The sequence below is a fragment of the Pseudogymnoascus verrucosus genome (assembly GCF_001662655.1).
Source record: "Pseudogymnoascus verrucosus strain UAMH 10579 unplaced genomic scaffold scaffold_24, whole genome shotgun sequence".
In the NCBI taxonomy this organism is placed as follows: Eukaryota; Fungi; Ascomycota; class Leotiomycetes; order Thelebolales; family Thelebolaceae; genus Pseudogymnoascus; species Pseudogymnoascus verrucosus.
Window position 1 is genome coordinate 307,161 of NW_017263675.1, and position 15,798 is coordinate 322,958.

A 15,798-nucleotide genomic window follows, 5' to 3' on the forward strand; every position below is an offset into this window, starting at 1 on the left:
GAGTTTGGTGGCATTACAAAAAGTTGTTACGATGGCAGCTCAACTTGATAACCCAAAGGAATACCAAAACATCTTTCACTGGGCTGAGACTCAAAAAGATGGCACTGTACCTTCCTTTGCGGTCAGGAAAAACGATCCCTACGAAGTAATCCTCCCTATAACTATAATTTATGATGTAAAACTTATTGAAATTCTACTGTATAGTATCAAGCTGGATTCAACAACTAGTATGTATCTCTGTCCGCGACCTCACTTTGGAGCATTGGTACTAATGCTTGTGATAAAGCTTCGAATCAGAAGCTGTTCCTGGGACGATCCCACAGGGACAGAACAGTCCAAGATGCGTGCGATTTGGCCTTTACGCCGAGCAGATGACTGCCTCGGCCTTTGTCGCCCCACGAAATGTCAACAAGAAAGCTTGGATTTACAGAGTTCGACCGGCGGTAGCACACGAGGGTTTCGTGAGTTTGATCTCAGCGGAGCTTCGGGACTTTCTTTACTGACATTAATGGCCCAAAGACCGACTTGCCAAACAATAAGGATACCGAAGCAAATTTCATGCCCATCAACCCCCACGTTCATATTTCTCCAACTCAAGTAGCTTGGCTACCATTCGACATCCCGGATGATGGCGAAGTCGATTTTATTGCTGGACTGAAGACGATTGCCGGCTCTGGAGAGCCAACGCTTCGAGAGGGTATAGCAACTCATATTTATGCTGCCAACGCCAGTATGAAACAAAAGGCCTTCGTCAACTCTGATGGAGACTATCTGATTGTTCCACAGCAAGGCAGCTTGGACATCCAGACAGAGTTCGGTCCATTGTATGTCCAACCAGGTGAAATTGTGGTCATTCAGAGAGGTCAGCGTTTCCGCGTTGAGCTTCCAGACGGACCTTCTCGCGGGTATATACTAGAGATCTGGGGAGCAAACTTTGAGCTACCCGAGTTAGGACCTCTAGGTGCAAATGGACTTGCAAATGCTCGTGACTTTCTACATCCAAAGGCCAAATACGAAATCAAAAAGGAACGATGGGAGATTGTGTACAAGCTAGGAGGGAAGTTGTTCAAGAGCACCCAGGGTCATTCTCCGTTTGATGTTGTTGCCTGGCACGGAAACTACGTAAGTCTCTAATGTAGCCATCCAACATGCTCAGCTATTAACTTTGTCATAGGTGCCATACAAGTATGATTTGACGAAATTTGTCAATGTCGGCTCTATTTCCGTGGATCATATAGATCCGTCAATCTTCTGCGTGCTAACCGCCAAATCGCGTGATCCAACCGCCCCTCTTGCTGACTTTCTCCTATTCTCTCCACGATGGGATGTTGCATCTCATACCTACCGTCCTCCTTATTATCACCGAAATGCTGCGTCTGAGCTGATGGGCCTGATCTATGGAAACTACGGCGGTCGCTCTGACGAATTTCAACCAGGCGGAATGTCTTTCGAATGCGGCATGGTGCCCCATGGAGTTGCGTACGAAGAGTTCAAAGATGCTTACGAAGCTGCGCCACCTGAGGTTCAGATCTCGAAAAATTCCATTGCCTTCATGTTTGAGTCAAGCCGACCTTTTACAATCACTGATTATGCCTGGAACAGCGACAAGAAACACGAGCACGAACCAAAGATGTGGGATAATTTGGTCGACAACTTCTCCACCCATGCCAAGGAGATTGAGGAAGCTTTAAGCCACGCTGCGGGTGGATCGAACACTTCAAAGGGGCGTGGATTTGAAAGCGGCTGTGCTCAATAGGATGGCACATGATTGTCATTGGGCGAAGGAAGATAATGATCGAATGCACTTTAGTGTTGTTATACTATTCTTACAATCTCCACTTCATCTCTACTCTGCCTGTAGATTACTTCTTTGCAATGTGATTCCCATGCAGGCAATTATCACGTGTAGTTTGAATAATTCAAAATTATTGACCTTACCTATCTAAGGCTGATTGTAGCCGAGACCGTCAATTATAGTGCCTGTAATTTCGTGTTGTCGAACATTTAATGGTTTTAGAAATCGCGATTTACGCATAAGCTGAAAATAAACCACTCATAACAAACAAATTCACTTTTGTTATATCCTAGATCTACACCGTATCATTGACAGATTGAAGTTTCTACTATATATTATAGTTCTATGGGATCATTATCTTTTGCCCTTCATCTACATCCTTACTCAACTGATCCCCCATCCAAACTGGTTGTGTCTCATGAAGCTTGTCCTCAAAGTCCACGATTTGATGGCCAGCCACAAAGAATGATTTTCCATTAATATCAGGCCGCACCACAGGAAGAAGAAGGGCGTATGCTACGCCCCAGGGTTCATTTGCTGGGAGCGTGCCCCATTTATCGCGGACTGCTTGAGGGAGCATGCTGGTGACTGTACTGTTGTTAGTGTTCTATTCAGGAGCGCAACGTGCGATATTCGCCTGATAGTCAGACAGAACTTACTTGTCATCCATGGGGCTACCATATTCACAGTCACATTATTATTCTTGATCAGCTGTGTTCGAAGGGATCGCATAAAGCCTAGAATACCAGCTTTAGAAGCACAGTATAGGTATAACGGTGGGGTGTCGATGAAGCTAGCTGCTGATCCTGTCATGACAATCTGGCAGCGTGTTTCTGGCCATTTTTTGAAGTAATGAACAGCACACTTGACGACGTAAATGGTTGCTGTTAAGTTGATATCGATAGTTTTGACGTTGGGAGGTAGGAGCTTTCCCGTTTCTGGATCAATTTCGTCCTCAAGAAAATTCTCGTTGGTGACGCCAGCATTTGAGAGGACAGCATTGATGATGCCGAAAGTCTTCCAAGTTTCTTGAAATAGCTCTAGAACATCGTCCCATTTTGAGACGTCACATTTTCGGAAAAGTACACGTCTGGGAGTAGAAGATATTAGTGGTATTCAATCAGTGAGTGCAGCGACATTGTAAATGTGCTTTGTATTGCGTAGACATACTCTCCGAGTTCCTCTGCCAATGCCTTTCCCTCTCCATCATTCCAATCGCCAATTGCAATATTTGCTCCATATCCTAGAGATTGTCAACATTATTAAATAACTCGCACTGCAGTAGTCTTATGGTTACTCACTATGTGCAACTTTGACGGTTTCACGTCCTATGCCAGTTGACGCCCCGGTAACAAGGATAGTTTTACCCTTTAAGGCCAACAATTCAACGTCTTTGAAGTCGTACGTAGTCATGTTAATTGAATATGCGATTTGTCTGAGCTACGTATCACTAGAAAGGGTGGGATGGATTTGGCTGTAAACCTGGATATCATTTGAAGGTTATAGTCATATTTCTGTGCTTACTTGCTTATTCATAGAATCCTTCGCCCTCTAACTTGACCTTTCCGCCAAGTGTGGTGTGGGCGTATGTGGGGTGCGGGGTGCGGGGTATATTTCAGAACAGATATCCACAAACCAGGGAGATCCCTCCAGAACTCCCCTCATTATATTGGGAAAATGACGTGGAATTATGTGAGTCGCAATGTTTGACGCTTGCGCTGTGGCGGATGCTTGGTTTTCATGAGTAATAAAAGCCTGGCTCACAGGATAGAAGATGAAATTAACGAAGTGACCGAACTTACTTTCTCTCCGAAATTTTTCAAGGATATATATTTAACCAGTCCTTCCACTCTGCGTTACTTGTCATACATACACAAGCTTGCACTTCTCAGATTCTGCATATTGTCGCATCTTTCCAGCCGCTATGTTCCTCTCGTATCCCATGCACCTCAGCGCGACAGCGCCTCAGCTTCTTATTGCGCTTATTGCTGTTCCATGCCTATTGTTCACTGCACTCTATTTTTACACTACCCCCAATGTTCTGAAGGTATTTCTCAAATTTCAATGACACTTTCCATCTGTCCCAACTGACCCAATCTAGGATCGACGAAGGAGACATCTCCCTCCGGGCCCGAGAGGGCTGCCATTCATCGGGAATCTGTTGGACTTGGCAGATTCCGAACTTGTTCGAGGGAAAGCCCAGGCATGGGCACAGCAGTATGGCGAAATTTTTTACACCAAGATCGGTGGCAGTGACTACGTGTGGCTGTCATCCCCTAAAGTGGTAAAGGACTTGATGGACAAAAAGTCGGCGATCTACTCATCTCGCTCACCTTTACCTTTGGCCCAGGACGTCGCCAGCGCAGGCCGTCGCCAACTTTTTATGGAGTACGGGCCACGCTGGCGTTTAATTCGAAAATCCAGCCATGCGTTGCTCAACTCGACAACTGCCATCAAATACCAGCCTGTTCAAGACTACGAGTCTAAGCAACTAATGGTCGAGCTGTTGGATACGCCTGGGCGATTCTACGAACACAACAGACGTTTCTCAGCCTCGGTCATAATGCTCATCACATATGGACATCGGCTACCTACATGGGATGATCCTCTTCTCAAGAAGATATACGCTGTTCTTGATAACTTGACAGAGATGACAGCACCAGGTGCCCACGCAGTCGACAGTTTTCCTTCGCTAGCTTACCTTCCTCAATGGCTACTTGGAAACTGGCGATCTTTTGGGAAAAAAGTGTTCGATCATGACAGTAAAGTCTATCTCGAACTTTGGGAGAACCTAAAGAGAGAGGTGGATGCGGGAACGGCGAGGGATAGCTTCTGTAAAACATTTTATCTGAACAATCCAGAAAAGCAGGGGATTGACAATCTACTCGCTGCATACACTTGTGGTGGCCTTATTGAGGCTGGCGCAGAGACCACTGGCACTACACTCAACAACTTTATGCTAGCCATGATGATGTTCCCTGAGGTGGTGAAAAAGGCCCAAGCAGAGATTGATGAAATTGTCGGCTCTGAAAGATTGCCAGTCTTCGAAGACGAGAAGCTGCTTCCGTATACTAGATCCATTGTTAAGGAGACCCTCCGGTGGCGTGCGGTAAACAAGTTCGGTATGATGCATGCAACGAGTGAGGACGACTGGTATGAGGGTCACTTCATTCCTAAGGGCACTGTTGCTGTCCTGAACTGGTGGTAAGTTTTCTCAATCCTTCAAGATTCAGACATTGACTAATGGTCAATAAGGGCTATTCACATGAACCCTGAGATTCATCCAAATCCAGAAGTATTTAATCCGGCAAGGTACCTAGATAAACCTCTGGCAGCGGCAGACTATATTAATACCAACGATCCATACGAGCGCGATCATTTCACATACGGCGCTGGACGGCGTGTTTGCCCTGGTGTGCATGTTGCAGAGCGCTCTCTTTTCATCAATATCGTCCGCACCCTCTGGGGATTCAACATTGGCAAGAAGATGGGGCCAGATGGCAAATTTATTGAGCCTGACATGGCAATGATTCGAGGATTCTTGAGCGTACCTAAGCCATTTGAGTGTCAAATTACGTCGCGATCAGCCAAGCACGCAGCTGTAATCAGGTCTTCTTTTGCTGAGGCACAGAAGAATGGCATATAATTTTACATCAAATCACCAAATATATATTGTATGTTTAATAAAACTTTTGCCACTTTTGTTTGCCTCGGTTCTAGTCACTTGGCTTTGACCAGTTACAGCAGCACGTAGGACTCATAAAAGAACAATAAGGAATAGTTTGTTACATTTCTGAATGCGAAATTCTCACTTCGTGCCTGGTGATATGAGCTGTGACACCGTAACTGCCAACGATCCCCGCACCCCGCCGAGCCTTGGAATTCCTACTCTACGACGTAGGGGTCTACAGTGTATATAGAATAGTAGCATAGCTGCTTTAATCTACTACGTTTTATCACTAGATTTCGGGGTCCCATACCGGCGCGATTCTATCCCTACTTGTTGCTCTATATCGCTACATTGATGGGGAAAGGACTTACCCCACATATACAAATTGGCTGGCAAATAATGACAAACCTAGGCTATTGAACAACCCCACCACACCCGCTTCCCCATATCAATGCGGGGAGTAGCCTTTGAAGTATATCGCCCCGAGGGCCTCAGGTCTCTGTAGATTGGTAGTCGTCTCGTTCTTGTGGACGTCAACTATATTATATACATTAATTACGCAGCTTCGTTGTATATTCCTCAGTTTCAAAATGTCTAAACCGGTCGCAATTATCACTGGCGCCGCGTCTGGTATGGGCCTTGCCTTGACCAGACATCTGGTTTCCAAAGGCTGGCGGGTAGCAATGGCCGATATCGATTCCGAAAACGGATCACGGCTTTCCTCTGAATTAGGCGCAGATACGATTTTTCAACAAACGGACGTATCTAACTATGACGAGCAGGCCCGACTCTTTAGCCGCGCATTTACCTGGGGTGGTAACCGCCTAGATTTTCTCGCTGCAAATGCTGGAATTGATGATAAGCAAAGTCTATACGAGATAAATGAGGATCTTGATGCGGATGGTATACCAAAGGAGATGAACCTCAAGACCATAAGGGTAGACCTTGATGCAGTCATTCAAGGAATATGGTTGTTTAAACATTATGCGCGGAAGAACAACACTCCAGGAGGCAAGATTGTTATCACATCCTCTGCTGCCGGTATCTAGTAAGTTCGTCTAGTTTTTCAAATCCTTGCAAGGGCACTCCACAATATACGTACCAATAAATTTAGTCGTTATATTATATTTCCAGGTTCATGTACTGACTAGAGTTCCCGCTCAGCTCAATGGCCACAAATCCTCTTTATACAAGCGCCAAACATGGTCTTGTCGGTCTTGTTCGCGCATGCGGTCCACAGTTTGCTGAAGAAAACATCACCGTTAACTGCATATGTCCATCATTCGTACCGACGGGCTTGTGTCCACCACACGTGCTTCACAAGTTCCCAAAAGAACACATCACACCAATGAGCACAGTACTCAAGGCTTTCGACACTTTTATAGGGGATAATACAATGACCGGACAAACAGTAGAACTGAGTTTAGAGCACCTGTATTTCAGAAAACAGCCAGAATGGGCAAACGAGAGTCAGAAGTGGCTAGGAGAAGAGTCGGGGGAGTTTTGGAAGGAGGCATACGAGTCTCTCGCAACTACGGAAGGGAATTTGTAAGCAGATCAGTCTCATAGTTGAAATCTGAGATATATCCCAGTCTGTATTTTATGTTACTCCTCATAGCATGGCTGCCCTACTCGGTGGGCTACCAAAGTATAATTCTAGATGACATGGGAATCACCACCAAAATCGCCTAATATCCCCCCGCATGGGTAGTTATGCAACATTCATGTGGGCAGCGGCTGGACCCCTCATTAAGGGTGGGGTACTCGTAATGTCATCCCAGACCAAAGGGTATCACAGTGGCCGTGTGTCCTTTTCTTTTCATTACAAATCTCTAGTCACTCAAAAATAGTATGTGGGATGGACGTGGGGTATTAATTATATGGGCATTGTTCTGGAAGGACACAGAAAAAGGAGCTTTGGAATCTGCAGGCTAGCGAATGTGAAGGGTATGGGTGACTTAGGGGTTGCAACAGAACCACAACATATTCCACCTCACATTACCTCAAGAATCAAACACATGAATAAAATTTTGCCTTTTTGTGCTATTTAGTGAAGTGATTTTGAATGTTGAAAGATTGCCCTTTGCGCGCTTAACACAAGGTTTGAGGGCACAATAATGTAAGGTTTGAGGGCACAATAATGTAAGGTTGCCGTCGAAACTTTAGAAGTCAGGTTAGGTTCCCGTTACCCCACTTACCCCAAATAGTATCTTCCACACATGGTGCAGCTCATACCAATAGAGAATTTGCCATTCACTACCACAGTGGGGAACCTCATAGGCGGAAATTCCGCCCAGAGAGATAGCATTAATTAAATTTGTTTCCTCAGTCTCGGTCAATTTTTGAACTATGCTCTAATGATTCTTACTTATCCACCTATTCTATCTTGCACAGTTTTCTTGTCAATCGCTGCGGTTCCAGTCTCATCCGGTCTCCCCAATACTCTCAGAAACAATGCTGCTGTATGTAATTGTCCTCATACTGATTACTGTAGTAGCACTTTGGCAGAAGCAAAAAAAGACTACATTCGCGAGTTCAGAGGAGAAGCAAGAGTTGGCAAGCGACAATGTGAGAAGTCTGAATCATGCTTTAGTGTGCCAGGATAAAAGCATCATCATTCTCTACGGTTCTCAGACCGGGACGGCGGAGGAGTATGCCCGTCGACTGGCGAGGAATCTACACGACGAGTATTCAATTGCGGCCGAGGTAGCGGATATCGAGGATTTCGATGCCTCCTCCCTGAATGAAGTCGCGACCAAAAACTCAAGGACTGGAAGGAGGGTACTGGTGTGCTTTATTCTGGCGACATATGGCGATGGAGAACCTACCGATAGCACCGCCTCTTTCTACCAGGATCTTACTACTATCGAAACGAAAGATGAGGGAGGCGACTTTCCACTACGAGCTCTTCACTACATAGCCTTTGGGCTAGGGAACAACACATATGAAAAGTTTAACTTCATGGTCCGCAGCTTTGATGAGCATTTGCAGAGAATAGGAGCGACAAGGCTCGGTGCCCGAGGAGAAGGCGACGACGGCCTTGGGACGTTAGATGAAGACTTCCTCGCGTGGAAAGACGAGACCTTGGTAGAAGTTGCCAGTCATCTCCATGCGAAGAAAAGCGACAAAAAATTTGCTTCTCCTTACGAAATTGTTGAGAAACCAGAGCTGACTATCGACTCTGATGGTGTGTTTCTCGGAGGACGAAAAGCAACAGAGCTAGGGAACAACGGCCTCCTGGTCGGACCATTCGATGGAAAAAACTCTTACCTTGCACCTCTTGGGTATTCGAAACAGTTATTTGCCCCAACCTGCGATAGAGATTGTCTTCATATTGAGTTTGATATCTCTGGAACGAATCTGTCATACGAAACTGGCGATCACCTTGGAGTATTGCCTATAAATCCGGATGCGGAGATCCAACGAATGCTCATGGTTCTTGGTCTATCTAGCAAAGGAGATACCGTTATTACAATCTCAGCAAAAGACGGCTCGGGCGCTAAGGCGTTCATTGTGGAGCCTACGACATATTCTACGATTCTCCGGTACAAGCTTGATATATGTGGGAAGGTTTCGCGTGAGATCTGTGGCGCACTTGCTGCGATGGCTCCGAACGCAGAAGTCAAGGCGCATATGATTCAACTAGCAGCAGATAGGAACCTTTTCCACTCTACTGTAACTTCTCGTTGCTTGAATCTCGCTCAGTTCTTGGAGACTGCTAGTAATGGCTTACCTTGGTCATCTCTACCTTTCTCCTTCCTGTTAAGCTGTCTTGCGCCTCTACAACCACGATACTACTCAATATCTTCATCAGGACAAGCGTCTCCTAAGACAATCCATATCACTACTGCAGTGAAGGATGAACTTCTAGGAGAGCCGAATCCAAATAGATTTTTAGGCCTAACGACCAATTACCTGAAAGGCTTAACCATAGCGAACAATGGTAATCGCGAAGTATCCCCCAATCGAACATTACTACCATCTCCCGGCATCCAAAGCCTGCCTGGTATGGTAGCGGTCCACGTTCGTCGCTCAAACTTTCGGTTACCTGCAAGTTCCCATACCCCGATAATCATGATCGGCCCAGGGACCGGCGTCGCTCCTTTCCGCGCATTTATGCAGGACAGACGGCTGCTCGCCAAAAATCAGACGCAGAAGCTGGGCATGTCCATCTTATTTACAGGTTCCCAAAATCGCGCAAAAGACTACATCTATGCGGATGAATGGGAGGATCTGAAAGCGGTACTGGGAAATGACTTCCAGATGCACACAGCCTTTTCTCGGGAATCAGATGAGAAAGTTTATGTACAACACCGCATGATGGAAGTCAAAGAACAGTTATTTGATTTGATTCACAATAAGATGGCATGGATCTATATCTGTGGCGACGCCGCACACATGGCAAAAGATGTCAATGCCGCACTTGTGGATATCGTTGCTGAAGGAAAAAGCATCGCAACGAAAGATGCAGCAAATTACATTACGAATCTTAAGGACAGTGGTAGAATGCATGTGAGTAATCTGGTCAAATGACATGCTCAGTCACTACCTATTATTGTTTACTAACTGTTTTGGTATTTCTAGGAAGATATATGGTAGATGAGTTCCCCTGGTTGCTCGGAATGACTCGCATACAAAGAAATTTTCAAGTAAGCCATAAGACAGAGAAATGGACTACATCGATGCGGAGATGGGGAAGAGGGTCCATTACGAATCAGACGGGCTTATATTAAAAGTGGGGGGAGGACGAATAAAGCTGGACATCCTGTCTGGTCCACTGTAGATACAATAATCCAGTGTTCACCAAATAGTATTCGAATAGTATTCGGGGTTTGCCCGAATACTCGTGATCTGATAATATTCGGCGAATACTCATACGAAGTTATAGTACTCGTCAAATAGTATTCGCCGAATAGTATGAGGCTCAATTGTAGGTAGTATAGTAAGAATTGAATATAATAACTATCTACTCGCTATAATCCTCTTCGTCGCCTACAACCCCCCAATCCCGTAGGCAGAGTAGATATCGAAGAGTAGAAGGTAATAGTCTATTCCTCTTCTTCGTGACTATATCACCGCCGACACTAAATATACGCTCTGACGCTGCCGATGAGGCTAGAATTGCTAAATAGTCCCGCGCAATCCGTGATATAACTGGATATTAGTACTGCTTTGCCTGCCAATATTTGAGGATATTAGTATTGCGGTCGACACCATTCTCTTTAAACCATCGCCGCCACTCAACTTCCTCAATGGAAGGCCCACGATGCTGATACATCTCGTCGTCGGAATTAAGCTCTCTTTGAGCTATTAGCTGCTCTATTTCAGCAGCAATAGTAGCTTCAATAGCAGCAACTTGTATATCGTTCTCACGGTCTTTATACTGGTTATAACAAGCTGCAAACTGTGCTCTTGCCCTGTCTCGTTTCATAGCGTCTGTACTGTCTAGCATATAATATTCGTATATACTTAAGTTGAATCTTAGGTCGCAGATAGTAGCAATTAACGAGTGGCTCGAGCCTTGATTTGTCATAAGGTTATAATAAGTATCAAGCTTATTATATGACGCTTTACAAGCTGCGCTGATTGTAGCTATTGTCAATGGAGCGTTTTGCATTACCTTAAGCTTATTTAAAAGCCGTAGATAGTATGGAATACAAATGTTTAACGTTAGATAATTATTAGCTTAAACTTGCTCTGCTAGTTTGACAAATATCTTAAAGAACGCCTTTAGTCCATATAACACTTACCATTCTATTAATGTGATGATAATATTACGCATACTTAAATCCATCGTTTATGAAGCACATATAGCATTAATCGGCTGCTGAAGCTTCAAAGCGTTCTCGAGCATATGATATGTTGAGTTCTATCGTATAGGCATGTCGAGGGACATGGAAACCACCTAAATACCCATAGCAATTGCTTGTACTTTTAATGCATCTTTCCATGCTCGACGGTTCCGGAAGATATAGATATGCTGGCGTAGTTTTATAAGAACTGTCGACACTTCTTCTCTATTTAGAACGAAGCTTTGAGTATAAGCAGCGCCTTGCTCAAGCCTATACGATTCTATCTGCTCTAACGGTATAGCTTTTAACATAGCTAAAGCTGCTTAAACTGCAAGGTTTATAATATGTGCCATGCATCGAACGTCGCCTTCCTTTACTGTAAAGCTCCATAGTTGCTGTATAGAAATAGCACTCGTGCATACCCTTATTTCAAACTCTACAAGCATTACTATATTGTTTGATACGTTATCTCTAGTAACAGTAAAGACCCCATTTGTAATACTAAAGTCGTCCGTAATAGCTTAAAGCTGCTCTATAAGATATTCACTAGAATGAATGGGCTCTTTTAGATGTATAATATCAAGAACACAGTGCCAGTAAACCCATTCGTTATTTATCCAATGAACAGTTATTGCAGCGTGCTCTACGCCATTCATTGCAGACCATGAATTAGTTGTAAGTGACAACCGTCCGCCCTTTGCTATATAAGCCTAGAGTTCAATTTGTAGCTTCATACGGTGGTTGCAGAATGTCTTATGCAAATCGCGCATTAAGGAGGTTGTTAATATAGCTAACGTTGACGGGCTAAGCTAGTGAATGAGCTGACGAAATGAAGGCCGATTAACTAGACTCATTAGTAAGTTATTACATACAATAAATGCAAGTAATAACTCTCTATATCGAGAGGCAAGAACTGAGCTTCCTCCTACTCGAGGAGTAAAGAATGCTTGGGCGCTCGGGGTAGTTGTGCTTCGGGCAGTTCTTATATTCTGAGCGCCCTGTAAATCCTGCGAACTCTGACTCTGCGAACTCTGAGCACGCTATAGCAATGGAGTTCCTAGTTTTAAAGCTTCGTATAACTCAGGATGCATGTTTTCAACATGCTTCCATAAATTACTTGTGATATTCCATGATAAAAGCTTCGGTTTTAGCCTATAATTACAGCCATTTTGCATACAGACAATCTTCATCGTTGCAGGGCTAGTGCTCAACAATGTTCTACTGAATACATTCTTTAAGAACAAGGGTGACTGGGTATTTAGGAGTTGTGGCTGTATTTGTAGTAATGGTAGAGCTGTCGGCGGCGAAGGCTCGAATTGAAAAGGGGGTGGTAGATGCTGAATTTCCTCATCTTCGTCACTTGGAATTGCTGATAGCTCAGAGTCGCTCATTCTAGTAGAAATACCAATTGGTATATTATCTTTGGATCTATTTCTACGGACCTATCTATGAGGGCAGGGAAAAATCTTCGTTGCTTGGCGTTCTGGGCCGTGCTTGCCAAGGACTCGAATAGTATTCGAGTCTTTGGCAAATACTCGCCGAATACCCCAAATTTTGCCCGAATACTACTCGGCGCCGAATACTATTCGAAAACCACAAATACTAATACTATTTTGGGGAACACTGCAATAATCTTTAGATCGGCAGATTAGTTTCATCCAGTCTGCTCAAGCATAAATTCATCTCATGACAGGGTGAGTCTCTAGACTTAAGAATAGACGTAAATTCAATTGATCTATATATTCTATATTCTATATTCTATATTGCTTTAAAAATCTCCATATCAAATGGCAAAGACGCTTAGTTTCCAGCAAGAGCCTTGCCGAATCCGAGAGGCGCGCAGTAAGGAGAGTTGCCACCCTGGCAGCTCAATCCATCAACACATGTAGCACGGGTGACCCACTTGCCATCGAGGCATTGCACGAGGTCGTCTCCGCTGCATTCCCAGACACCAGTTGGGCAGGGCGCGCTGGGCTCGCTGGTTGTGGGAGTGGCCAGGATCTCCAGGCCGCTGGTGGCGGTGGGGGTGTAGCTGGTGGTGGGAGCATCAGAGGTGGTGGAAGCGGCCTTGGCGGTTTGAGTGATCATCGTGGTTGGGACGGCTGCTTGTGCGACGTCGGCTGGGGAGTTGACGGCCTGGCTGGCGGAGCTTGCGCTGGTGGCGGCACTGGATGCAGACTCCTGGGCGGCAGAGGTAGACTCCTGGGCGGCAGAGGTAGACTCCTGGGTGGCAGAGGTAGACTCCTGGGTAGCAGAGGAAGACTCCTGGGAAGCAGAGGAAGAAGCGGCCGTAGTTGCAGCATTAGCCGCGGCGCTGCCGCTGCCACTGCTGCTGCCTCCAGATGCGGGTCCCTGAGTGGTACCCGATCCGTCGGTGTCGAAGTTGTAGAGCGTCTCGTCGACGATTTCCCAGCTGATATCGATGTGTCCATCAGCGCACGCGCTTCCGGACAGCTCATTCAGGACAGAGTAGCTGAAGTCGAGTCCAGGGGCTCCGTTGGCCTCCCACGTGTCACTGGTGGATGGGCCGGTGCCACAGCGCTCACAGCCGTCACCAATGAAGAGTGGTAGGTTGGAGGCTACGCCGTTGACAGAGACAACGACCTTCTTGCCGCAGTACTTGGCCATATCCCCGCGGAGGAGGGTGTTGTTCATGGCAACAACATAGTTGGAGTTGATCTCGGTAAGGGGCAAGCTGGTGATGTGGCTGCACATGACTCCGCCCTGGTTCTGGGCGGCAAAGCTGGTGCCACAGGTTTCGATCTGCTCGACATCGAAGTAGTAGGTGCCGAATCCGGAGCCCTGATTGAGAGACTGCTGCGCATAGGCGCGCGAGGAGAAGAGCAGCCCGGCTGCTGCGATGATTTGTGCCTTCATCATTTTTGTAGTTGGGTGTGTTGGTAGGGTATATAAAGATAGGACTGTTTCTCAGAAAGAGAGTGTGATGTAGTAAAGTAAAACTTGAAAGAAGTAAGGAAGGTAATATCCGTCTAGGATGAAAGGAGTGTTTGAGAAAAACAAACAAAAGTCGAAAGTAATAGAAGGCTCTGCCAGAGAGAGACGATAGAAGATAGAGAGAAAAAAGAAGGATGGATCGGGGTGGAAAGGGGAGAATTTATATCTGAGAGGCCAGGGCCCAGCACAAGCTTTTTTTCCGGGCCCATGTGGCGGCTTCCTTTGACATTGAGTGATGGAGTACCCCAACAAAGAGCTTGTCGTGATCCTCCCCCTCTTCCCCCTCCCCCGGCCACGGCTCCGAGGAGAGAACCTTCTAGGCTCTATGCGCCACCAAAGTAAGACATCACTAGCAAACAAAGCCTTTCATCTACGCTAATCGTCTTGGCGCTCTTCGAGGATTTGGTTGGCAGGTTCCTGGATGCGGGAAGAAGCGAAAGACGGGACATGACTAGAGAAGCAGGAACCCGCGGAGAAGCGAAAAACGGGACATGACTAGAGAAGCAGGAACCCGGAGACAAAAATCATCCGTGGCGTCATGGTCCCTGGCCTATGTCCCGTGTTTGAGATACGACGATCTCAGTGGTCCTCAGAGTCTTTGTTCCTAGCCGATGTCCCGTGTTTGCGATTCATTACCAGAAAATCACGATGAGAGGAGGCGACCAAATGAAGTCATATCGGGTGATGCTGTCATCCCATCTGTTTCCAGGGTCTGCCGTACCTTTTGCCGTGGCCACACCTTATTTTGTGAAGAGGTTTTAAAGAAATAGATAGTAAGAACAAAAATAATGAAAAATTAGGAATCTAGTAAAAGAATTTACTTCAAATTAGCCACATAGTGGAACTGCCTGCATCTTGACAGCTGCAGCCCTACGCTCCCTGCGCTTCTAGGGCCACTACTCTAATGCACTCTAATGCCCCCTGTGAAGATCTTCGGGGCGTGCTCCTGGGGGCGTGCTCCTGCGCGCGTTATTGGTCGTAGCAAACATAAAGAGAGGGGCGTCGGACCAGCGGCCGTCTGGGCATGTGAGAGTGTTTTGAGGGGTGGTCGTTGGAGTGGTGGAAGTTACTAATGTCACGTGATTATAATGCCGAAAGCCGATTCTTGTATTCGGCTCCATAATATTGTTTGGAGAGCCCACTGTAAAGCCACGTAAGCCCTTTCCCCGGTCTTTCGCCGGGGCCTAGAACAATGAATTGGGCCGGGTAAAGCCATGGCTCGGACGAGATTTAAGTCCGGATGATTACAGATACGGTGGTATATAGTTGATTTGTGGGAGGTTTACGACGCCTGCCCCGCCATCAAACGATTTGACGAATGAAGCCAAATATCTGAGCATGTTTGATAAAATATGTTCGTGGCCATGTCGTGGCATGCACTAAAGCATACATGTTGGAAAAACTTGCTCGAGTTGGCAAATGTTGGTTGTGGCCTAACGGTTTACATGGCTTAAGGGGGTATTTTACCGTCCCCTACCAAAAACCAGGACTAACCCACCAAATCACCACCTTGAAAATCGCAAATAATTCAATTAATACAGCCTGCTCTCTTTATCTTCCTCGATATTAGTTTTTGCCACGGCTCT

The 15,798-nt window shown here is 45.9% G+C and overlaps 6 protein-coding genes across 6 annotated transcripts; 4 read left to right on the plus strand and 2 right to left on the minus strand.

Annotated features, from left to right (window-relative positions):
- Positions 1-31: 31 nt before the first annotated feature.
- Positions 32-1,756, plus strand: VE01_05838 (uncharacterized protein; the record flags this gene model as incomplete). The annotated part of the gene is made up of 5 exons (XM_018275296.1): positions 32-145; positions 205-227; positions 287-461; positions 520-1,122; positions 1,175-1,756. The coding sequence occupies 5 exons, from the start codon at positions 32-34 to the stop codon at positions 1,754-1,756; spliced, it is 1,497 nt and encodes a 498-aa protein (XP_018129975.1).
- A 382-nt stretch (positions 1,757-2,138) lies between these two features.
- On the minus strand, positions 2,139-3,208 carry VE01_05839 (uncharacterized protein; the record flags this gene model as incomplete). Its single annotated transcript, XM_018275297.1, has 4 exons — positions 2,139-2,383; positions 2,455-2,885; positions 2,966-3,038; positions 3,097-3,208. 4 exons carry the CDS (start codon positions 3,206-3,208, stop codon positions 2,139-2,141), a joined length of 861 nt encoding a protein of 286 aa, XP_018129974.1.
- A 312-nt stretch (positions 3,209-3,520) lies between these two features.
- On the plus strand, positions 3,521-5,572 carry VE01_05840 (uncharacterized protein). The gene is made up of 3 exons (XM_018275298.2): positions 3,521-3,842; positions 3,897-4,999; positions 5,051-5,572. The coding sequence occupies exons 1-3, from the start codon at positions 3,720-3,722 to the stop codon at positions 5,439-5,441; spliced, it is 1,617 nt and encodes a 538-aa protein (XP_018130071.1). The 5' UTR covers positions 3,521-3,719; the 3' UTR covers positions 5,442-5,572.
- Positions 5,573-6,055: 483 nt separating this feature from the next.
- Positions 6,056-7,017, plus strand: VE01_05841 (uncharacterized protein; the record flags this gene model as incomplete). The annotated part of the gene is made up of 2 exons (XM_018275299.1): positions 6,056-6,513; positions 6,630-7,017. 2 exons carry the CDS (start codon positions 6,056-6,058, stop codon positions 7,015-7,017), a joined length of 846 nt encoding a protein of 281 aa, XP_018130072.1.
- A 902-nt stretch (positions 7,018-7,919) lies between these two features.
- Positions 7,920-10,064, plus strand: NCP1_2 (NADPH-cytochrome P450 reductase; the record flags this gene model as incomplete). The annotated part of the gene is made up of 2 exons (XM_018275300.1): positions 7,920-9,977; positions 10,050-10,064. 2 exons carry the CDS (start codon positions 7,920-7,922, stop codon positions 10,062-10,064), a joined length of 2,073 nt encoding a protein of 690 aa, XP_018130069.1.
- A 2,894-nt stretch (positions 10,065-12,958) lies between these two features.
- On the minus strand, positions 12,959-15,054 carry VE01_05843 (uncharacterized protein). The gene has a single exon (XM_018275301.2). It carries the CDS (start codon positions 14,135-14,137, stop codon positions 13,058-13,060), a length of 1,080 nt encoding a protein of 359 aa, XP_018130070.1. The 5' UTR covers positions 14,138-15,054; the 3' UTR covers positions 12,959-13,057.
- Between the last annotated feature and the right edge of the window lie 744 nt (positions 15,055-15,798).